The sequence below is a fragment of the Triticum aestivum genome, chromosome 5A (genome assembly GCF_018294505.1).
Source record: "Triticum aestivum cultivar Chinese Spring chromosome 5A, IWGSC CS RefSeq v2.1, whole genome shotgun sequence".
Lineage (NCBI taxonomy): Eukaryota > Viridiplantae > Streptophyta > Magnoliopsida > Poales > Poaceae > Triticum > Triticum aestivum.
In genome coordinates this window covers 378,702,266-378,726,215 of record NC_057806.1, presented here as the reverse complement: position 1 = coordinate 378,726,215, position 23,950 = coordinate 378,702,266, and the positions used below count along the sequence as shown (strand labels likewise).

At 41.3% G+C, this 23,950-nt stretch overlaps 1 protein-coding gene and 1 long non-coding RNA gene across 3 annotated transcripts; one reads left to right on the top strand and one right to left on the bottom strand.

Annotated features, from left to right (window-relative positions):
- The first annotated feature begins 1,032 nt into the window (after positions 1 to 1,032).
- Positions 1,033 to 10,242, top strand: LOC123103471 (histone-lysine N-methyltransferase ASHH3). 2 transcript variants are annotated; one of them, XM_044525069.1, is made up of 12 exons: positions 1,033 to 1,400; positions 2,355 to 2,478; positions 2,954 to 3,056; positions 3,223 to 3,322; positions 7,398 to 7,476; positions 7,613 to 7,784; positions 7,862 to 7,942; positions 8,076 to 8,285; positions 8,397 to 8,448; positions 8,520 to 8,585; positions 8,922 to 8,996; positions 9,897 to 10,242. In XM_044525069.1, exons 1-11 carry the CDS (start codon positions 1,326 to 1,328, stop codon positions 8,946 to 8,948), a joined length of 1,089 nt encoding a protein of 362 aa, XP_044381004.1. In that variant the 5' UTR covers positions 1,033 to 1,325; the 3' UTR covers positions 8,949 to 8,996; positions 9,897 to 10,242. The 2 variants fall into 2 exon arrangements, with proteins under 2 accessions (XP_044381004.1, XP_044381003.1); XM_044525068.1 differs by having other exon boundaries at positions 1,034 to 1,400; positions 8,922 to 8,957.
- A 992-nt stretch (positions 10,243 to 11,234) lies between these two features.
- On the bottom strand, positions 11,235 to 12,812 carry LOC123106953 (uncharacterized). The gene is made up of 4 exons (XR_006451556.1): positions 12,622 to 12,812; positions 11,963 to 12,052; positions 11,826 to 11,891; positions 11,235 to 11,447 (listed from the first exon to the last, which is right to left on the bottom strand). It is a non-coding gene; the product is annotated as an uncharacterized lncRNA (long non-coding RNA).
- Positions 12,813 to 23,950: the final 11,138 nt, after the last annotated feature.

Here is a 23,950-nt window from a genome sequence, read left to right as displayed (position 1 = left end):
AGTGGAGGAAATAGATTATGTGTTATTTCATATTTAGTTTTAGTTTTGGGTCACGACTTGCAAAAAAGGCATGTCACAGGTTCTAGCCCATATACACACATAACATTTTTAATTTTAATTTTTTGGTACACCACTACATAATCTGTAAGGGGTTTTATTTTTACTTTTTTTTTTAGTTTAAGGACTGTGGATTCAAGCACATAAACCGCGAGGCCTATCAACGACATTCAATCATGTTTAGAGCCTCGCCAGCTCGGCAAACATGACCGACATGGCTACAAAACAACACGCTATGACTAGTCATTAGTCTGTCACATTTCGTCACCCCTCAGAGAGTTTGCACCTGCACACAACATACACTCAAGGTTTGTGACCTGCACGGGTTTTAATTGAAAGAACACGTGCGAACCAAATTAGGAGTTTAAGTCCTAGTTTTGTTACAAGTGCTGGCACTTTTCTAGATTTATTTTAGACGTTTTGATGATGTGCTTTTAGTGAAGAAATGACGTTTCCGTCGATCACAAATGCATATGTGACGACTTTGTCAATCTTAAAATAGCGTGCCGTTTCAGTCTTTTGAAGATACTCATAGACATAAAATGTATGGATGTGTTCATAGAAATAAGGGCAAGTGCATGTTTCTATGGACCAATATTGTGTATGTATTTACCATTAATACTACATTCACGGGCTCATTAGAGGCCTTTTACATGATAATCCTTCTAAACTCTCCACCACCCTCTGATTTTTTGGGTGGGCCCCTATTCTAATCTTTTTTAATTAAATTAGCGTAGCTAGGATATTTACTATGTTAACACGATACAGATACAAGCGCTCATACACATACGTGCATACACTCATTCTTTATGAACGCACACATATTTTACCTTTATGAAAACCTTCGAGAGACTAAGTCGGCATGTAAACACTATAAACCCTGACGGGCTGGGTGCCTCGGTACCACTGTCCATCTAACCATCCACCCATATATTCTTAGTTCCCAGTGTGTTAGTATGTTAAAGAAAACTGAAAGAACACATCAAAATCAAAAAAGAAAAACTCGAAACCACGGTTTACTTCAACCTTGCTCACCCCGTGCGGCTGCATCGCCCGCCGGCCGCCGCCTCTGCTGCACGCGGCACGCGTGCCCCGCCGCCGCCCTCCCCTGTTCCCCTCTCCCCACCTACTGGTTGCTCCGCCTCCACGTGACCGCGTCGTTCCGCCTCGGCCTAGGCAGTGTTCTCCCCCTCCGGCCAGTTCCCGCCTCCGCTTCGACCGGCGGACTCCTGCCGCCGCCGACCTCGTGTAACGCTGGGTCGAGATTGATGCTCGCCGAGTCACGCAGCGACGCAGGCGCAACCGCGGCCTGCTCTCGCAGCTCGCCTACTCGTGGCTCCTGGGTAATTTCTAAATTTGATGCACTGAACTAAATAGAAGATGCTTATGTCAGTATGTTTAGTCCTAATTCTGGTACTGGTTCTCTAAAAAAATTCCGGTGCTGGCAATGTCAGATTTCTAAATAAATTGATGCATTTTGTTATCAATTTCATTTCTTGTTATAGAAATAGAAGATGAAGATATATTCATTGTGCAATCCAGCCATATCTTTTTTCTGCTTTCAGTGAGGCATTTTTTTGAGGTAGTTATAAGCGCTTAGCTTTTGGCCTGTGGTTTGCTCCAAATCCCACTGGTCGTACCTGCATTAGCGTTTCCACACAGCTTACTGTGCCGATCATATTTAAAATAGAATTTCCTTTATTGTAGTTTTTTTCCTTGATTCTAGCTCATGTTGAGTCTAACATAAACATAGGTAAGTAAAATGTCCCTTCAGTTCCTTAAGTTGTGCGGTGCACTCACTTTAGTCCTGGTACTCTAAATTCACATATTTGGACCCCCTAAACTTGCTAAAGCGGTGTGCCTTGGCCAAAAACTGCTTACAATAACACTGACCATGGCCAATCACGCGAGGGGTTGACCGTGCCACTTGGTTATGTGCTCACTAACAGTGAACCCCGTGTTCATGCATGTGTATCCGTGACTCCGTGTGCAAAATAGGTGATTTGTGCCTGCCCTTGAACGGTGCTTCACAGAACTATTCTCCGTCACACTGTCACCATGTTGCTACAAAACTGTATTTATCCTTTTGTACAGTATAGACAGGGGTCGAGCCAGTATATATGCATGGGGTGTGTAGGGAGGGGGGTGTTAGGGGTCAGCTGGTCATGGCTACTGTGAGGCTTAAACAGTCGTCACAATCTGTCAGATTTGAAAATTTTACAAGCCATTAAAATTCAGGTTGAAGAAATTCAAAGCGAGAATTTCTAGTGATATTATCATCAATATTTGTTGTGCAGGGCCCTGAGCGTGTGTTTGATGAATTGACTAAGGCGCTGAAAGATCCTGCAGATTTTGTTGATTTTGATCTGCCATCTGCGTTGAAAGAATGGAAGCTAGGCTACTATATACCAATTAAGCGGAGTATCCTTGCCAATCATTTCTTGAAACCTATCTACTTCTCGAGTTTTCAGAGCAGCAATCATGTGCACCATTGCATGATTCAGTTTAGTAAAGTGTCGGGTTGAAGTTTCCATATTCTGTTATGTTGTGAAGTACGATTCATCATATCTTTCAATGTATTTCACCTGGCAATCTGGATTTGTGATACACCTATAACTGTAATGTGACATGCAAGGAAATCTGATAACATAGTCTTTGAAGTAGAAAGCAACATGGTATGGGAGTGTTTTTATGTTTTGCAATAATGTGCTTACAAGGATGCATCGCAAAATGGCTTAATGTATTGTTGGTTCTCTCATTTGCCCCCCCCCCCCCCCACCCTATGATTAGGTATATAAAGTTTTCATTGCCCATTTACACTCTCATGATGTGAACTTCTAATCTGCACATGATAATCATATTTTTTTACATTATTGATGTCCTTAATTCTGCAAAGATGTTTATCTTACTAAGAAGCGGGTTGAAGATGATGGCATTTTTTGTTCTTGCTCCCTTTCTTCTGGATCACCAGTTGCTTGTGGAAAAGATTGCCAATGCGGGTACCTCTCTCTCTCTCTCTCTCAGGCACGCAAACACAAGTGCGCATAATATAATTGCTTCGTACTCTGTAAGAAAAATACATTCTTGGCTATTTGATTAATGCACTTGTAAAATTCAGTATTGTCGAGAAAAGAACAATTCTGAACCGCTATTTTATTGGTGCAGGATGCTGTTCTCTTGTTGTTCATCAAACTGTAAATGTGAGAACGATTGTGCCAATAAATCATTCCAGCTCCGACCTTTGTTCAAAACAAAATTGATTAAGGTATGACCTATTCAAATTTTCATAATTAGTGAGTCTGGAAGAATTGGCCATTTAAGGGGAAAATTGAGGACTGAGAAGGAACACTGTGATTGCTATATATGGCCCTATAATGCAATATCTGAATATAATCTATTTTTACTGCACGCGCCTTGAATAGAATGTGTTCTAGTTTCTATGTTGTATCGTAAGGGGACTGTGGGTTCCTTATTTTATAATAGGATTAGAGGAGCCATATTCATTAAGAATATTCTTCCGGGTTGTCTAATCTTCAATAATGCAAAGTATATAGCACTGAAACCAACCTACAAACTTCGTCTCACTGTCAAAAGCCCAGCAAGGACCTCTACCACCAACTTTATAGAAATAAACAGCTTTGGGTCTGCCAACAACTAAATCCTGCATGGGTAAAAATGAACAAAATAAGGTTTGCATTGGAGCAATATAAAATCCTAACAGCAAATATCGAGGAAAACATGGGTAGGTCTGTAGTAATTTGAGTGACTGGCCGTGGATTGACAATAGTAGCTAAAATTTCGTACATTTTGTAGACTTATTTAGTTTCAGTGACCAGGGTGGAGATCTTGTAGAGTTTTTTTAGTAGCAGAGTAGCGGCTGAGTAGAACAACTATACTGTATCAAGAGCCTATTTCGTCAATGCCCATCAATTACCTCAGAATGGTGTCTTGCCACGGCCAACAGGGGATGGTGCTAGGTCACACAGTTTGTGACAAATAATACTGTTTGTACATAATGTGATTCTAACAGACGGGCTAACCGAACTTGCCATGTTATTCCTGGTACACTGCTGTCTGGTTGCAAACTTTTAACCTTCCAATAAGACTTGTTAGGATGGCTATAAAACATTAATACGGTGTTAGAGATCGTATTCTTTAGAACAATTAGCCTTCTCTTAGCTTTCCCTGGAGTGAAACAATTTCTTTCTTTCTCCTCTCTTGCTTCGGTAGATAATTAAATATCATGACGAAGAACACCCCATTGTACATGCCGTAGCGAGCAATCTTCCATATTGTAACAGTACCATCTGCTCTTGGAGCTATTCAATTAAATTATTCCGCCCATTTAATGAGCTAAATACCGGTGGCCACACTACCTCCAGACAGCCATTCATGATCTGTTAATCTTGCTTCGGCATTGCTTCATGCATTATTGGTCTGATTGAAATGGCCACGGTCGGTCATTCCTTTTTTTGTTGACTGATAAGCACTCACGAATCTGAAATATGCTTTGGGAACAAAAATCATCACATACACACACGAAAAGTAAAAAACAGATGTTGCCTCTTAAAGAATAAGCTGTTTTTTCGGGGAGTCGTGACAGTTAGTCATGTATATTACATCCATAAAAATGGATAATAATTACAAAATACTAAGAATCAAAAGTATATTACTGAGAAAGGATGGAATAAGGCAGTACAATCTTAACACTCAAGTACTCCAATACAGTATGACAATCCTAAAAAAAAACAGCATATACGATCCTCACTAAACAGAGTCTTCACCAAAACTGAATAGTCCGATTATGTAGCGAAGCTTCTATCACCAGCATCTGCCAAAACTGGAACTATGTACCTGTGGGTACAAATCAACGACATTAGTCACTGCGCCGTTTGATCGGTCGCCCGACCTACAGGCCAGATGCATTATATTGAAGGATGGAAACATTATGTACACGTTTTACAGCATAAGCATTGGACAGCAAGGAGTTTAAGACAGCACCCTCTCTCATCTACTTCACAATCGATCATCCCTGCGTAAACATGGAGCCTGAAGACCAAAAACGGAATAAACAACGGGAACCTGCTATACACATATGGCGTGGCTTATCTAATCGTACCCAGGGAACTTGTTGCCGAGATTTTGTAGCACAGGAGGCACGTTTTACAGCATAAGCATTGGACAGCGAGAAGTTTAAGACAGCACCCTCTCTCATCTACTTCAAAATCGATCATCCCTGCGTAAACATGGAGCCTGAAGACCAAAAACGGAGTAAACAACGGGAACCTGCTATACACATATGGCATGGCTTATCTAATCGTACCCAGGGAACCTGTTGCTGAGATTTTGTAGCACGGGAGGTGGGAGGTGCTGTGAGCCTGTGACAGCTGATACCTACATCCAGGTGTTAGGTTGATTGAACGAATAATTGAGAAACAAATACAGAAAAGTTGCATGAACTTAGAACTTTAATTTGCTTGCTTGTAAGTCCACGACCAATGAGCAAGTCAATAGCAGCAACGATGACCCCATGTAAAGGAATATAAGTTAAATACATCGTTGTATTTATGTGTAAGTATACCAGCTGTTCTGCTTACATGGACCAATCTATAACTTCTATTTCTCTCTTTCGTTACTGAAATAAAGCATATTTGAACTCTCAAACTGCAATCTGCTCAGGTACAATGACTTCTCTTATTTCTTTCTTGAGGATACTAGTAAATAAACGAAGTGGTTGGTAGCAACATAAAATGAAACATAAAAAATTTTAGCTTAAAGAAAATCGCCAAATGTTTGAAGTTAGTAATTTTGACAGTACAACTTGAATGAGTCAAGCCGCTTTCTTGAGGCAGTTGTTTGTGACCTGATCTGCCATACATGGTGCAATTCTGTCTAACCACAACTATATGTCAAGACTTTTGCATGTTAGGTACACCAATGGGGCTCTCCTGTTCCCGGTAGAAAATTCCTCTAGTAGGCTTTATTGGTTGGCTGGAATTCTTCCCACGGATTTTTTTTCATAGGGATAGGGATCTTCTATTTCAACCACAGTAGGGGTAACTGTGTATTGGGGGATGAACCCTGTGAAGCAGGGGCAGGGATGTTCCTCTCCCTGTCCCTATCTGGCTTTCCAGGTCCCTGTGGTTCAAAACAGTTAAATACTTGCAGCCAATGGTCTGAACTCCCAATGCCAAGCCGCCTCAGTTTCCTTGACATCAAGTTTGTGCGTCCTTGACTTGCCTGGCCGTCCTTTTTGTCCTATGTGACTCTGCTGAAGTGATGCTAGCAGCTCAAATCCACCACTGCAAGGCCTATTCACCCCACAGGTGCCTGCTGGCCCCTTCTATTCTCCTCTCCCAAAACCTGCTGCTGTCGGCGCCTCCAACAGTGGCCATGCCCTCCTCTGACTTCCAATTCTTTCCACTGCACGCTCTTGATTCTGGTGAGTTGTAATATTAGTCTGTGCAGCTAACCAGTTACTTGTCCGTATGCGACCTAATTTTTGTTTCGTTGTTACCTTAGGGGATACAAACAGAGGAAAATATGCTTGACTTACCATATTTGGCTATATCCTATACATACATGTCGAATCTGTGTGCAGACAACTGCTGCTACATTTGCCTTGTTCACCAGGACCTTCTTAACTAGATTTGTGTCATTTTCTTGGTTATATGTACTCTGGTGATTTTACCGTTCTAGACATTTGTTTCTATAGTCAGTATTGCATCGTTGTCCCTAGGTCAATTTATGATACTGTGTTGTCTGGTATTGTTTTTCCTTATGATGTTACGTTACATACAATGTTTTTCCCTATTTTGTATTTCTATCTGGAACTTATATATAATTCAGAGATCTCTTAGGAACCCCATTAATTATCCCTGTACTCCATATCTGATCTGGCCCTTATATATGCATGTTTCATAGAGATTATATGTATGTTAGCAAAATATCCAACACATAGTCGCATTCTGTGCACAACTGGCCCTGCACCTTAAACCATGGCAAATCCCTTTATGAAACTTTCTTTATCTTGTGAGGCAGTATATTCTTCTTCATGCAGTAACTCAAGCAATACTTCAACATTGAATACTTTACAATTTGCAAAATTAAATGCGAGGAGGAAAGTATGCTCTTATGTGTTAATAAGTCTACAGAGAATCTAAGCAAGTTGTTTCATGTTTCATATTTTTTGAAGCGTAGCCAATCATTATTATTTGATGACCATTTTCTAGGTTTCGTTGTAAGTGGTGCATAAATTTAATTGTTTCATAAAATGTTTAATTGGTGTGTATACATATTTTTCACTTCCTAACAGTTCCCTAAAGACTGTTATATTCTAGACAGAGAAATGTGGCTTTGGATTGATAGCCGAGGACGAAATAAAGAAAGGAGAATTTGTTATAGAATATGTAGGAGAAGGTAAGGGTTTGTTGAAATCTATTTTGAGCAAGTAAATGAAATGCAGACAAATGCAGTATTATATATTATGATGGTTACTCACATTGTACACTGGGCGATCAAACTAATATCCATATATCTTGCATCGATTTTGTAGTCATTGATGACAGAACTTGTGAGGAAAGACTATGGAAAATGAAGAGACAACGTTACACTAACTTCTATCTTTGTGAGGTCAGTAGTAATATGGTCATTGATGCAACAAACAAGGGGAACAAGTCCAGGTTCATCAATCATAGCTGTGAACCAAACACAGAGATGCAGAAATGGTTAGTTATATTGTGCTGCTTATTCTATATCCATGCGGATGACCCTGATATTTGCTACTGGTATCATGTTATTTCAGGACTGTAGATGGAGAGACCAGAGTTGGAATTTTTGCTCTTCGTGACATAGAGAAAGGGGAGGAGCTGACCTATGACTATAAGTATGTTCATTCAGGTTCCTGGTTACTTTATAAGTTTTTTTTTCATTATAATTTTTTTTGTTTCACCCACCTTGCTTTATCGCATCGTGTACACAAAACTGTTGCTGTTTCTAATCTCTGTCCTTTTTTACAGATTTGTCCAGTTTGGAGCAGATCAAGATTGTCATTGTGGATCTTCAAACTGCAGAAAAATGGTTGGCACGTCTAAGTCGGTCAACTCGTTTGTTCTCCACAATGGCAACTCAGCAAGCTCACAAGATCAGCACGACATGAAGAAAAGAAAGACAACCTCAGATAATTGTATTGGGGAGATCATCCGTTTATGGGATCGACGGGACAAAATGTATGCCTTCACAGCTTCAAATCTGGTTGATGGTGTTAGATATCCTTTTATCTGTCGTTTTCAGTTCCCGGTCTGGTTTAACCCCTTGTCTTTCAATATTCTGCCTTTCAGGTATGTCCCAGCAGTTGTACATGACTATGATGAGTACACTGGAATGCATACCGTGAGTATTTTAACAGATGATTTTTACATGATATCTAATGAGCAATTTATATATTATTTGTTTTGGTTCAGTTACTGCTTGATGAAGAAACTACTGAAAATTTTGATATGAGAGAGGAAGACTGGGACTTCCTACCGGTACGACACTCTTAGTCACTAAACTGGTTGATTTGGTTTGTCTTTTGAAGCTTTTGGGTTCTGTCATACCTTACTTGCAAGCGTCTGCTTCACATTTGCTACCAAAGTCAGTAAAACATGATTGGATTTTTTCTTTGATGTTTAAATAACAGTCGGATTACTCATATTTACGTAGGCATAGCACCTTTCAATCGTAGAACTGCATTGAAGGTCGATACCGAGCATTTTCAATCCTCACTTTATTGCATATAGCATTGTTACCATACCTGTTTTGGATGGGCTTGTCTCATTTCCTCCAGACAAGGCGCCTGCTCATTTGATCTTATCTTTTTACAGCGCCCAGAAGATCCAGAAGAAGACTGAATATTGAAGGTTACACTGATGACTACTTATAACATAGTGCTATTTCATGTTCGGACCCTTCTTTTGTACTACTGGCTGTTGTTAAAATTTGCATTTTTATTGTTCATCCTGTTAATTTTCTTTTCTATTTCAGTTATTTTTACATGTTGTATAAGTGCATTGAGAATATGTATTCATACGGTGCAATAGGATATTGTTTTACTTCTGTAGGGGTGCATGTGCTGTTTGGAACTATTAAGATGTAGTGTGTGTTTGGTTTGAGCCAAAGTCAAGCCCACTAAAAACTTGGCTAGCCAAAATATTGACCAAGGTTTTCGTTGCCTTCTGGCCGACGCTGGTAAAAAAAGTGAACTGGAGTAGGCAAAGTGGCATGGGCATGCAAATTTCGAACTGTCTTAAAATACCCGTAGTTGAGATTTGAACCAACTAGTTGCTGCGGGAATCAGTTGCAATATATTTCGATGATATTTGATTGCGTGGAATATAAATATTTGGATTAGTAACACGTGACCAAAATAAAAATGTATATGACTTGGTTGTAAAATATTTATTGGATATAAGTAGAATAATAGAATGAAAAATATTTTCCCATACATGGTTGCATGTAGTGGTTGGTTTTTTCCCATGCATGGTTGCATGTAGTGGTTGGTATTTTCCCATGGATGGTTGCATGTTGAGGTGGTTCTTATCCCATTCATAATTGTACGGTGATGTGGCATGCTTGCATGTTGAGATAAATAAGTTAATGCGGATGAATCTCTTAAGTATATAGGATTCTTATGGAAAGATCACTTGATTTCCCAAAGTAGGCTATGTTTGGATAGGGGTGATTTTATATGGATTTATTTTTGGACTCCTTAGGATTTGAAACAAAAATACCACTATCAGACCTTCTATTTTTTCTTAGTTGGATGCCTTGTCTGACGGATGTTTCTCTATCGTGTGCAGGATCCTTATGTTTCTGTGTACTGACAGGATACATCCAGCTGATTCCCATCTCAGCTGAACCTGTCACTACCATTGTAGACAAATCATCACTGGGCAAGTGCTTGGTGCAACCATCCACCCTCAAACCAGATTTTTTTTCAGTGTGCTCCCACCTTGTAAATTAGATTTCCGTCCTCAAATTAGATTGTTTTTTCTTTCCTGCACTCTCCGGTTCCACTCTCAAAACAGATTATTTTTCCCTGCATTATCAACCCATCTCAAATGAGACTTATTCTACTGGGTCACAGTTTTGTTCTGTTGTCCTGCATGTGTCATTATTGGCTTGTTGCTTTGGGAGTGAACTTTACAGCAGATGTGATATCAGTAATTGTCGAAGAAGCACCTGTCCCTGAAAACACCGTCTTCCTAGAATTGGCAGTTTTACCTTATGTGAGAGAACATTGCCCATCTGAAGCAAATACTGTTATTTGCACCAGAAGTTTCTTTTTACCTAGCCGCCCAGATACGTTTGATGCAAGTTCTATCGAATTCTCGCAATGTGGAGAAATATATCTACGTAAATATTTCCTGCAAGCCGATGTCGAAGAAATCATCACAATCAGTGAGTCCATGTCTTGGAGATGATGGCTGGCTTGGGAGCCGGAGCGCAACGGTGTACTCTTGGTCTGGAGCGCGTATCCCCTAGGGCTTGACCACGTCTTTGATCATCTCCTGTTGCGGTGAGCCCGGCACGGGACAACCGTCCGGGCTTTCTTATGGAGGTGCCTAGCTCTTGCTAAGGTTCATATATTTGTGTGGCGCCTTGTAACCAATCCCTTGCCTACAAAAAGGGTTAGCATCTTAAATTTCTGACTTATGTCCTTCGTGACTGAGTGAGAGGAGACGTTTCATGGGTTTACATGTGTGGTGATGCTTTAGCAAGAAATGGCGGTTCATCACTGGAAACTACCAGACATCCTCAAGATGGTGCCTACAGGACCGGAATGGTTGCTCCATAGCCTCTGTGATCTCTCGGAGAGGCTTGGATTCCTCATGACTCTGTGGCGCTGTTGGCACGTGAGGAATGAAATCGTCCCCCACAAGCGACCACCAGGTGTGGAATCCTCGAAGTGGTTTCTAGTTTCTACCGAGATTGCCACCTAGTTGCACCCTGAGGCTGACCAAGTGAAAGGCAAAAGGGAAAGTTTGTGGCTACACACAGGTGCATTGCAACCTCGATGAACGGTAAAACAAAACAAATAGCAAAAAAAGAATCCGAAACTTTGTGGCTTCGATTATGACCTAATGTTGTAGCTTCTTGCAAAATTTGGTGGCCAAATGACATCCAAGGAACTCCATACGAAAATAGTTGGTGCTTACATAGAATAGATGTTCTAGCTATGGGACTAGCAAGCCTCGAGTCAATAATTCAACATAGCGCAAATAGCAGCAAAATAACCTAATAGTGTAAACATTGATCTGTCATCTTTACGTAGACCGGAGCACCAGAAGTAAGGGCACTGCCCCCACATAATTAGGCCGTCAAGTTCACCGTGCAAATCCAGCTTCAGCCTGCACTCCAGTAAGTATTGATTTCACCAGTTAGAAGTGTCCAAAAGACAAGCTATTTACTAGTTATGAAATGTGTGAATCCAGCAGAAAAAAACTGCGGTGCTTTACTGAGCCCAAAAAAGACTATGAAAAGATGAGTAACTTCTGTTTTTATCCCATTTTACCCCTTTTCCCCCCTCAATTTTGATGCTGACTGCACGTGCTCGGCATCAAAATTGAGAAAAAAAAGGGGTAAAATGTGGCACAAGTTTGGCTAAATTGAGATTTTTTGCTAAATCGGGTAGTATTTGTCACACGTGTCAATTTTGAGGGTAAACAAATGGAATTCACTCAGTTCAAAATATAAACCTGAATTTTTTTGTTGTGAATAATATAAACCTGAATTTGCAGCTGAAGAGAAACAAAAATGTTTAGTAGCCTGTCCCGTGAAGGGTGTAGCAGCACCTGAAACGAGTTTTGCAGTTAGCAATGACAGCAGGTAGACAAGCTCCGAGTGTTCAACTAATTACATTTACCTGCATTCGTCACCGATGAGGTCCCAATGTTGTTATCAGGATTTGTCAAGGTACCATACGTGGTTTGCAAGAGTGTAGCTCCAGGAGCACCTTAAACCAGTACGGTAGTTTGAAGTACATTAGTTAGCCAGGCACTTATAAAATGGAACGCACAACATAAGGAGTTCATTTATAAGGACTTCACTACAAATTTGACGTCAGATTTTCGACCATGTCAAATCAAACGTTTTTCATGACAAATTATGTTCGCCGAGGATGGCAAGTTTAGTTGGCGAGCATGGCTGACTAGAAAATTGTCGTGCTTGCAAGCTAAATTTGCATCACCGTGTCAATATAAATTGCCAAGGAAAACATCAGATTTTCCATGCCTAAAAGTCTGACATCAGATTTTTAGCCTTTCCGTTCATGAATGATCATGAACGATGAACCCAACACAAGAATGACAAAGGAAACATGGTGAACGAAATATTTATTAGCAATGATGCATATAGCCCCCTAACGAAGTAGTGCGTGTTCAGAAACAAGCTAGAAATAACAACAGGCAGCTAGGCATTGATAAAGTGCAGATGACGTAATGAGCAGCTACAAAGCTCAGAGAGTAAGCAAGCACAGAGAATGACAAGTGGCTATAAAGGATAAAACGAGTGTGATTTAATTACCTTCCTTACAAATTGACTGAAGTATTTGCCCTTGATGGAGCTCCGGGCGTTTATCACTTTTTAAACATTGATCTGTAACAAAAATCACGAGTTTATCAGTAGATAGGAACTCATATTGCTCGGAGAGAAAAAAGATAGCTAGGATGTAGCATAGTGCAAGTGATTTCCCCAACAAAGGAACAATAGGAAAAATATCAGACAGTTTATACGTGTCATGGAACACCAAATGCTACGAACAGGTTAAATATTCATGTACAAATTGGAATGTTGAGGAAAGGCAGTGTTAACTACCGATAAGATCTGCCACCCTCTTCAAAGACTCTGCCAACAGTGCTGAAATCATAAGGACAGTTAACTATCGGATACATGTCGAGACGCATTGCTTTAATCAATGCCACCACCAGGATGTTTGTACTCCCTCCGTTTGGAATTACTTGTCGCAGAAATGGATATATCTAGATGTATTTTAGTTCTAGATACATCCATATCCGAGACAAATAATTCCGAACGGAGGGAGTAAAAAAGAAGGATATGTTGTAAAGAGAAGGATGTTGTACCAGGATGTGGGCTTTCTGAACTGAACAGGCTGCAAAAAGGCAGGAAAATGGAAATTTGTGAATGTCATGTATGAAATTCAGACTTCACTTTCAGAGACCGCAGTATCTAAGGATTCGATCTCATGATAATTATCGTGTTGTACTCGTAGGTACCTCCTATTTGTGTTGAGATAGAGCCTGGCGATGGCAGTTGATGTTGGCCGCCGGGCTTGTTTCCTCACGTGACGTCTTGGACGACGAGGGCTGGTAAAATACCACCACGGCACGGTCAATCAACCAGCATTATTATTAACATATACTCCCTCCGTTCCGAATTACTTGTCGCAGATATAGATGTATCTAGATGTATTTTAGTTCTAGATACATCCATTTTTGCGACAAGTAATTTGGAACGGAGGGAGTATGTACTGAACGATCGACTAGAAGGAAGTCATCAGAGAGTAATCGAGATTGATTGGAGGAATTAACGAATACAGGAACACACCCGATGGGAAGCAGTTGTTGAGGGTTCACTGTCTGCCGCGGCAGTATCAGCAGGCGTCTCAACTCTGGAGACTGGAGAAGCAGTTCGTAGACCACCAACGACGCCTTTCTCCTCACAAGCTCCCAGTCCAGGGAGAGCCTAGGTACGCACGATTAATTAGCACGATCGATCAAAACAATTATTAATAGATACCAGGACGGATTTGATTGAGCACCTGAATTGGTGAGAGCTGGCCATGGCGTTGATGATGGAGCCGAGCTTGGCGTTGCGGCTGAGGTAAGTAGATAGGCTGACGTCGTGGTAGTAGACGGCGGTCATCACAGCGCCATGCTTGGCGGCGGTGCCGCCCATGTTGTCCAAGACCCGGCACGCGTTGAGGAACCAGACGAGGTCCAGGGCGTAGCCGTCCGTGCACGCGTCGGGGTTGAAGAAGCGGCGGAGGTAGCTGAGGGCGTCGCTTCACAGGCCGCGGGCGACGAGCTGCCGCAGATGGAGCCAGCAGAGATGCGCGTCCGTCTCCTGGGTCATCCTGCATGCGTCGAGTCGTACGTATCCCATGAATAAGCAGCAAACCCGTTAGCAGTAGGCAGGTAGACAGATGGACGAGCCATTGACGATGACGAAGCGTACGCCTGGAAGGTGGGCTGGAGGCCCTGGAGCCAGAGGTAGGTGAGGAGCCGCCGGCGACGGGCCCGTGGAACGCAGGGATACTCGCCGGGGGCGGAGACCTTGCTGCCGGCGCCGAACTCCACTATGGTTGCCTTCATCGCGCCAGATAGAATCGCTCGCTCTGTGGTTGGATTTGGTCTGCTTTGGATTTGGGGAGGGAGGACGACGCTACTGTATGTATATATACCCGGATCTTCTCCCAAGCTTTTTCCTTCGTTTCTTTTCTTTCATTTCCTTCGTTTCGTTTCCTTTGCTTCGCCTGCTTCTTTTCTTCGTTTCCCTCTCTTTCTCGCTCTTCTTCCGTCCAAACACCGCCGCGTGCAGATCTTCCGTTAACGCCAGGTCACCACCTGACCTGGATTAAGCCACGGCGTTTCCTTTTTCTTCCGTTTCCTGAGGAAATTTATTTTTCTATGCACACCGAAACGCACCAAACCCGCCTCGAACGAACGGCCCGGTCACCAATCCATCAAAAACTAATCGATTAGAAAAACAACACAGACACGCAAAGGAGCCTCAATCATCCGGCCTGAGTGGCATCCCTCATATCTAGCCCAAATACAAAACAGATATAGGGCACCTAGGCGCATCCGCCATGTCGGACCCGATAGCCCTACGTCACCTCAAATTACACCAAATCCACCCCACTCGGCCTACCGGATCAATTTGCTCTCTCCTCCCTACTTTCTCCTTCACGTCGTCCATCTTGCAGCTACGCCGCCGCGCGCGGTCCCCAGCCATTCCGAGCCTCTACGCGGCCAGCATCGCCATAACACTTCTCTTTCCTGTCCTCGCCGTGGGGACGTCGTCGTCGGCCCGGACGCCACCGCGACACGGCCAGCAACTCTCGGGCCGCCCCTTGCGCTCTTTGTGTTTGACACGTTGTCCGGCCTGGTTTTTTGTGAATTTTTTAAGGATACTTCATCGGACGAGGAGTATGGACCGACGGAGCTTAATCAAATCATTCAAGATGAGTTCTTCGATTCATCGGATTCGAACGAAGAAGTGGACATGATCATGCTCATGAGCATGCAAGAGGAAATGGACCGGCTGGTGGAGCATATTCTCAACTTCAAGGGCTCAATCAGAGGGAGAAGAGTGATCAATCGGGATAGGATGTCCAGGAATGCTCAGATCAGTTGATTGCATGCATTGGGAATGGAAGAACTGTCCCAAAGATTTGCGGGAAATGTATCAAGGTCACACCAAAGAAGCCACCATCATACTAGAAGCACTGGCATCACATGACTTATGAATTTGACATGCTTTCTTTGGAATGTTGGGTTCTCACAACAATATCAACGTGCTTCAACGATCTCCGGTGTTTAGGAGGCTTTGTAACGGGGAATCGATGACGTGCAACTACACCGTCAACGGTCGTGACTATAATATGGGATACTATCTTGCCGATGACATCTATCCTCACTGAGCAGCGTTTGTGAAGACCATATTCGAACCACGGGGAAACAAACAAAGCCACTTTGCAACAATGCAAGAAGCAACTAGGAAGGATGTGGAGAGGGCATTCAGAGTGCTTTAAACTCATTGGGGAATTGTTCGTGTTGCTGCAATGATGTGGGAATCAGAAATTTTGTGGCAGCTCATGACATGTTACGTTACTTTGCACAATATGATTGTCGAGGATGAGGGTGATGATGTTGCCCAAACCAATGATTGTGAAGAGTATGGAGAACAAGTTCATATCCCAAAAGATCAAGATGCAACTCAGCTTATGAACTTTCTACAGATGCATCAGAATCTTCGAGATCAGATGCATGTGCAACTACTCAATAATCTTGTCGAGCATATATGAACCCACAATAAAAAGCAAAGAGCTAATATTTGAGTTGTGCACTTCAAATAAATTTTATGTAAGAACTATGCATTTTCGATACCAACATTTGTTATTTACGTGCGATATTGACTTGTATGATGAACGTGCATGGATTTGAGAGTCTGGATTTGAGATATGTGGATGCGGGTACGAAATATGAAGGGTCATCCGGATGCAACCGTGGCATGCTCGGACGCGTCCACGGACATATAAAGAGCCGAATTTGCCAAATCCAACTGTAAATGCTCTAAGCTCTGCCTTAAGCCTCAAGCAGCAGTTACAACTCTTTCTTTCGTTTGGCCTATTTGTAAATCGCCTGAAAATTCTTCTCATGTAAATGGTTTTTTAATTACCTTTAGTCTGTTTTTCTCTGGTCATTTTTTTCCTGTGCGTCTATGTATGCTGATGTATGTGAATTGGACTCATATGTGCGTGTGCACGCGCTTGTGGTCGCAGGTGTGTGTGGGTCCATGCATGTGTATATGTGCGTGTATGCACACGCATGTGTGGTTGCAGGTGTGTGTGGGTTCATGCATGTGTATTTTCTTTTTTCGTGGGAAAAGGATTTTTATTCTATATTAAGAGAGTTACAGTCGAGAGGTAAAAGATCCTCAATACATGGTGGTCCTACATGCATCCATACAGTCGTGATACACTCTATACGACTATAATTTACCAAACGATCGGTAACTCTGTTTTGATCCCTATTCAACTTCTGAGGAATAAACTCCCTATGTCTCATCAACTCCTTAATTTCAGCCACAAGATGATCATAGGCAGAACGAAGAAGTCCGTTCCCTGATAGACATAACAACGCCTCATTTGAGTCAGATTGAACGATGACTAGAAGAGTGGAATGTTGTATAGCTAGCGGCCTAGCGACATCCCTTGCATGACTGCATGAATCTCAGTTTCCAAAGAATTGTTACAATTAAAAATAAACCGATATGCTGCAAAAATAAGTGAACCGTCATGTCGTCTAAGAATCATTCCTGCCGCCGCCGCGCCGGATTCCACTGAGAAAGAACCATCAACTGATAGAGCAACATACTCAGTAGACGGAGGAGGCCAAGGTTTAGGACTAGGGGCAGGTCTCACTTCAGGCAAAGCCCAATCAGCAACCGGCATTTTACCTTTAATTATTTCCTTTGTACTGAACCTTTTAGCATCTTGAATAGACTTCATATAACTGTCCAAAAAATCAACCGTAGTTGCCACAGGAGGAACATCTTTATCATGAGTAAGATCATTATATAATTGCCAAATACGCCAAATAAGCATAATTATACAGTCACGCTGTGTATTGGTACAATTACGCAGCACGTTCAGTAACCATCCTTTGCCACTATTAATAAGTAGCTGGTCCTGGGGGAGCAACCAGACCTTCCTCATGGCCTCCTAGATTGCACGTGCATGGCTGCACGCAACCAAAGCATGGTAGCTATCCTCATGGCCGCAGAGGCACCGAAGATTGCCATATCAGGTTCCAGATGGGTCGGTTCCCGTTAGGGTTAGACGCCCCTTCGGCGAACTGGTCATCATGCATTGTCGTCGCTAAGTGGTACGCACTTCTCACTGAGAACTGGCCATTCTTCTCCGGATGCCAGGCAAAGAAATCTTGACGTTATCTCGGTGAGGTACGAATTTTGAGGATTTCATGTACGTCCATCGGCCAGAAGTGGTCGTTCAATCGTTGCACCATCCATGCACCGTTCTCATCAACAAAATCAGACACCCGATTAAATCGACAATTCCTTTTAGGTGTAACAGGCCGGAAATTATGGCCACGGGGAATCCAAGGGTCTCTCCATGTCCGTATCAAAGAACCATCTCCAACCCACCAAATGATCCCTTTTTTAACCAGCTCTAGACCATGTTCAATACCCTTCCATACAGTTGAAGGATTTCCAGTAAAAACTGTATCCAACATTGGGGTAGTACTTCGCACATGTATATATGTGTATGTGTGTGCATGTTACAAATGGAAAAACGAAACAATCAACACGAGATGTAACTTATATTCTTTTTTTAGAGATGATTAATCTACAAGGTTACTGCTTTATTGTTTGAATATTTGGTATAATATGTATGTACACATGCAATCTATGTGCAAATCATGTTATTGTCAGAAACGATTGTTCTTACATGTTGTCGCAGAGTGCAAAGTTCTATACAATATGTGTGTAAGTTTTCCTTCATTTTCTTTCTTCTTCGGGTAATACCAATGCCTTAATTCACTTTACCTTAGAAGAATTTTTTCCGCCTATCTTTATGTTTTTTGTTTTCTTTAGTTTATGTATCCGTGTACGATACTAATAAAAGGAAAAAATATATGATTGTAACACTTGTAAGCTGGTCAACTTATAATATTAGGAGTATCATGCAATGTATAGTTTAGATTTACCCTTCTCTCGGTTCTTAAAAATTGAAGTTAGGCCTTCTTTGGTTCATAGGATAGAAATTTTATAGGAATAGGAAAATCATAGGAAGTGAGATGACATGCATCTCAATTCCTATACAGTAAGAGATGTCATTTGGTGCATAGGATAGGAATTTTTCCATTGAGACTTAGCTAATATTTTTTTTCCTCCAAAATGTGAAGGATTGAATCCTATCCTATATAGGAATAGAAATCCATTCCTAGAAATCAAAGGGCTTTAAAAAAAATTTCCTTTGAAAATCCTATCCTATAGAATTCCTATAAAATTCCTACAAACCAAAGGAGGCCTTAACTTTTTCACGGATGCAGTTTTTTAGCCAAGTGCATGCGCACGTAGGGTAACTAACACTAATGTATATTAAACATCATATCCTTACTTAATTAGCTCTTGTGGAAAAGATAAATACGTGTTAGACTTGACATAGAAAAAAGTGTGCAAGTCTCTTGCTTATATAGAGAGAAAAACTAGTAGTGCACGGTGAAGAAAAAAGCAACTTACACTAAAGAAACACTCGGACAACTTAGATATATAATCGCTACTCTTTTGGATGAAAATCGTGCCATGTTTGTTTGCGAAACAATAAATTGGGAATAGGCTTCATATCGACCAACTGACCGAACGGTTCTGTCGCCCGCGCAACATGCCGCTAGATCGCGTCGATCGAATGGACGGCATGAAGCGGGGTGGGTTGCTACATGGTCGGGCATGGTTGTCGCCAGTTTTTAAATGTCACCAAACATTTTTTTAAGTGGGAACATTTTTTCATGTCATATTTGTTTGAATGGTACAAAAATTATTACAAATTATTCAAAGAACCTTTTATATTTTTTGAAACTGCTAAAAATATCATGAGCAATTTTTTAAACAGTGAACATATTTTAAATGTCAAAAACACTTTTCTGAATGATACAAACGTATTTTCGAATTTGCGCGAACAAAGTTTTTACAGTGCATTAAGAGTATTTTAAATGCATGATGAAATTTTAAAAAAATCTAGGCAGATTTTTTTTTCAGATGTATGTATGCATAATATTCCAACATATAAATAAAAGTAAAAATGGGAAATAAAACCTCAAAAACTAATAGAAAAATGAAAGAAAAATCAAACGAATGAAGAAAAGAACAAGAGAAGAAACACGCTACTGGGCCGGCCTACTTTTTTTTGACAACTGGGCCGGCCTACTAGCACGTCGTTTGAGGCGAGGCCATGTTTTTTTTATTTGAGAGGTGTGTCAATTGAGGGAGTGCTCCTAGTTTTTTTTTGAGACAATCTCACGAAGCTTTTATTAAATCGTCACAATGTTTACACGGACGAAAGAAAGATTTTCGGGATGGCCTAACCAAACATGACGGCCAACCCCTAGAAAAAAAGCATGCTTCGCTAAATTGTGAGCCTCAAATTTGAGCTCCTAAATTCATGGCTAAACTTACAAGAATCAAAAGACAACGAGTGATCTATTATTTCATGTATGATTGCTCCGTACCGAGAGACATTTTCCTTCCGAATGTCCTCAACCACCACTTTGCAGTCGGAAGCCACATGGATCCTCCGAAGATATAAGTCATCTGATAAGGCAAGAGCTTCTCAAATTGCCAAGGCTTCAAGCGTTTCCGGTTCTGAAATATATCTGAAAACTAGCGTTTCCGGTCGACATATGACGGTGCATCAGCAGCTCGCCAGTCGGCTTGGGCTGCCTAGCTAACCTCCACACAAACATCCTGAGCTTAGAAGGTACTTGAATGTGCCAGATGCTGCTCCATTGCTTGCTCTCATGCGCGTGTGTCAACAAGAGGAGCTTTCGCGCAGGGCGTGCATCGAATTGGTCCGGCCCATTAAATTAGCAAAAAAGGATGCGCGGTCGAGGAGTCTAACGTGCGACTAACCATAATCTATAAGTCTTCTTTACCAGTTGAGCTGACCTTTACTTCTATTTAAAAGGGTGCGAGAATGTTTAAGAACTAAGCGCAGCGACAGATAAAAAAATTTCAACCATTGAACATTTTTTAATATACGATGGACAATTTTAAAATACATGTTGTGCATTTTTGTGATATATACTGAAAATTTTCTAATTAGGCATCGAACATTTGTGTCATATACGCTGAACATTTTTAAGTATACAATGAACATTTTCTTAATATGTGGTGAATATTTCGTTAAATGTACGATGAACATATTTGTAATACACAATAAACATTTTCGTAATGCATAGTGAACTTTTCATAATGTATGGTGAACCATTTTTTCACTCATTCACAATTGAGCGGTTCCATTGTTGATTATTTGACAGTCGACTTAAAAGAAGTAGATCTGGAAAAATTTAAATATAAAAACAGTTCATGATTTTGAAAAAAGAGAAAAATAGAAAGAGAAAAAGGTGATTTTGCAAAAAAATTCATTGATTTTGAAAAAAAAAAGGTTCTTTAAATTTGAAAAGGTTCATCAAAATTGAAAAAAAGTTCAATTTGAAAAAGATGTTCATCCATTTTGAAAAAAAATGTAATCAAATTTGAAACAAGTTCATAGATTTTGAAATAAATCATTAATTTAAAAAACATTGATTTTTAAAAAATATCATCAATATTGGAAAAAGTTCATGCATTTTTTAAAAATAAAAAAGTAAAGAAAAGGAAAAGGAAAAAAAGAAAAGAAAGGAGGAAAAAAGAAAAGAAATAGAAAAATAAAGAAAACCCAAATAAAACCGGTCCAAAAAAACCAGATAAAAAGGGGGAAAAGCTGGCTGGGAATCCGGGGCTTCGCGTGAACAGAAAAATAAAAGGGAGAAACGAAATAAGTAGCCAGAAAGCGCTAGCTAACCTAGTGATTACTAGTGTTCTCTCTGATAGAACAGGTCTCGAGTTCGAATTCGCCAGCCACCCATACAACATCGATGGAGGTGGATGTTGTGCATCGATTTGCGTGGATGCCTATAACTGGTGCAACTGGCGCATATAGGAAAGGGGCCTGATAGGCGCCGGCGCACCGCCTTAAATTTGGGCCGGTCGCTACCCAGCCGTGCGATCCAGCAGCTAAACAACTGTTCGATTCGCCCCCTCACCCCCACGTCATCGTCTTCTTCCCCCGTCTTCTTCAGTTTCAGATCCACTCGTCCGATGCGAGATGCCTCTGCCCCAGCCACCGCGTGCGTGTGCCCCCGGCGAGGCCCGGCAGCACCAACGTCCTCCCCCACGCCGCCGCGCTCGCGTTGGTCTCCCGCGCTCGATGTCTTCCATCTGTCTTCCATCGTCAGATGAAGCACGCCATCTCAGAAAAAATAAAAAAAAATGAATGTATGTAGCAAAAAGGTCGTAGCAAAAAGAAATGACGGTTGCAACACAAAATCATCTTCGCCGCCGTCGAGCTTGCAACTCCACCATGAAAAAATGATGTAGCAAAAATCCTCGACGGACGTAGCAAAAACTACAATGGTTGCAGCAAAAAAGGTTGCCGCCGTTTGCAGGACGTAGCTCGACTGTGAATAAATTTAGCAAAAAATGAAACGATTGTAGCAAATCAAATCACTGATGGTAGGAAAAACATACACCGGTTACAACAAAAACACATGTGTCGCTGCTGACGGCCGCAACAAAAAACTTTGCCGGATCCAGCAAATCTAGTAGCCGGTTCCAGCAAATCAACTCGGGGGTTCTAGCAAAAGAATACCTCCACCGCCATGGAACTTGAATCCTCGGTTGTAACAAATCGAGTAGCCGGTTCCAGCAATTTTCTTCACTGGTTCCAGCACCGGCGTGGCCAGATTCCAGCACGGCGCGTCGATGGTTAGCACGGTGACGGTTCCAGCACGGGAACCTGTCCCCTTGCAGCACGACACATCGCCAGGTCCAGAGCGCCGCCGTCTGTGGCCATGGATCGTGGGGGATAGACTAAGGGGGAGGTTCAAGGGGTGGCACAGGCTAACCGGAGCTGCTTACTCGCCAACGTGGAGTCAGAGGAAAAAAGAGGGAGGGATTTCATGGCGGACTAGGATTTGGGAGGAGAGATGCGAGGCATGAGGAAAGAGAAGTGCGTGGAGGATCGACTTTTTAAAGGAAGCGGCGGGTGGGCGATGAGCTGTGCGTGTGGCCCCATGAGCGTAGCTGGGAAAGCGACCGGCCGAGCGTTGGGCCGGCACGCCGAACCCAAACGATTCAATATAGGAAATGACATCATGGAGTGCTCCTATTTAGCACGTGACCACGCACCCCTACCCATCCCGCGCGCCCTACTAGGCCAGTATCCGCCTTGCGGGATGCGCCGCTGTTTTTTATTTCATCTATTTGCATTTTTTTCTATTTCTATTTTTTCTTCTTTAAAATAATTTGGCATTTCAAAATAAATGCCAATTTTTCAAAAATATTTCAGAAAGCATAAAAGGTTTGTGGATTAGAATAAATGTTCATGCTTTTTTAAAAAACTTTCTTATTCAAACTTGTTCATGATAAAAAAAATAAACAATGTTCGTGAATTACAAAAAATATTCATGGAATCAAAACACGTTCGCTGATTCAAACTGTTCATATAATTTCCAAAATATATTCGTCAAACAAAGAATGTTCATCTATTCAAAAACAATCGCCAATTCAAAATAATGTCAATCAATTTGAAAAATGTTCATGAATTTTTAAAATATTTTCAGTTTTATAAAAAATGTGCAGATATTGAAATATTGTTCATGATTCTAGAAAACCTACATGGTCTCAAAAAAGTTTGCCAATTTGAAAATATGTTCACAAAAATGAATTAAAATAAAAAATAGAAAAGAACTTGAAAAAAAGTAAAGGGAAAACGAACTTGAAAAAAAAGAAAAATGAGAAAGAAAAGAAAATCCAGTTCGCGGAAGGTTCTAAGAACTTGGAATTTGGAATACTCAGGTGGGAAAAAACCAGAACAGGCAGGACGATACTGTCTACAAGCGTGAGGGGGTATTGGCTTGATTGCTAGACAGCGACCTACGGACTCGATAGGAACTGCCTCAATCGAGGGCGTCCCTATATCTCGCACTACGCGAAGCAGTGGGAATCCTCGCTCTAAGGGTACCCCGAGTTCAGCCGTCCCAGGCGCGGGAATAACAGCATTTCTTTTTCACTTTACTGTGTTCGTTTTCTGCTCTACTTTTTTATACATGCAAATATTCTAAATAAATATATTACAAAAATCACTGCATATAAAACATTTGAAAAATATTGACTAAGCAGTTGAAAAATGTTAAATGTGTATAGAGAAAATGGTTATCACATGTACGAAAAATGTATGAAACAATTTCATAATATATATAAGAACTTCTCGCCTAAGAAGTATTATAGCATGGTTTTTCTGTTTCCACGGTTTTGAACATTTTCTCTG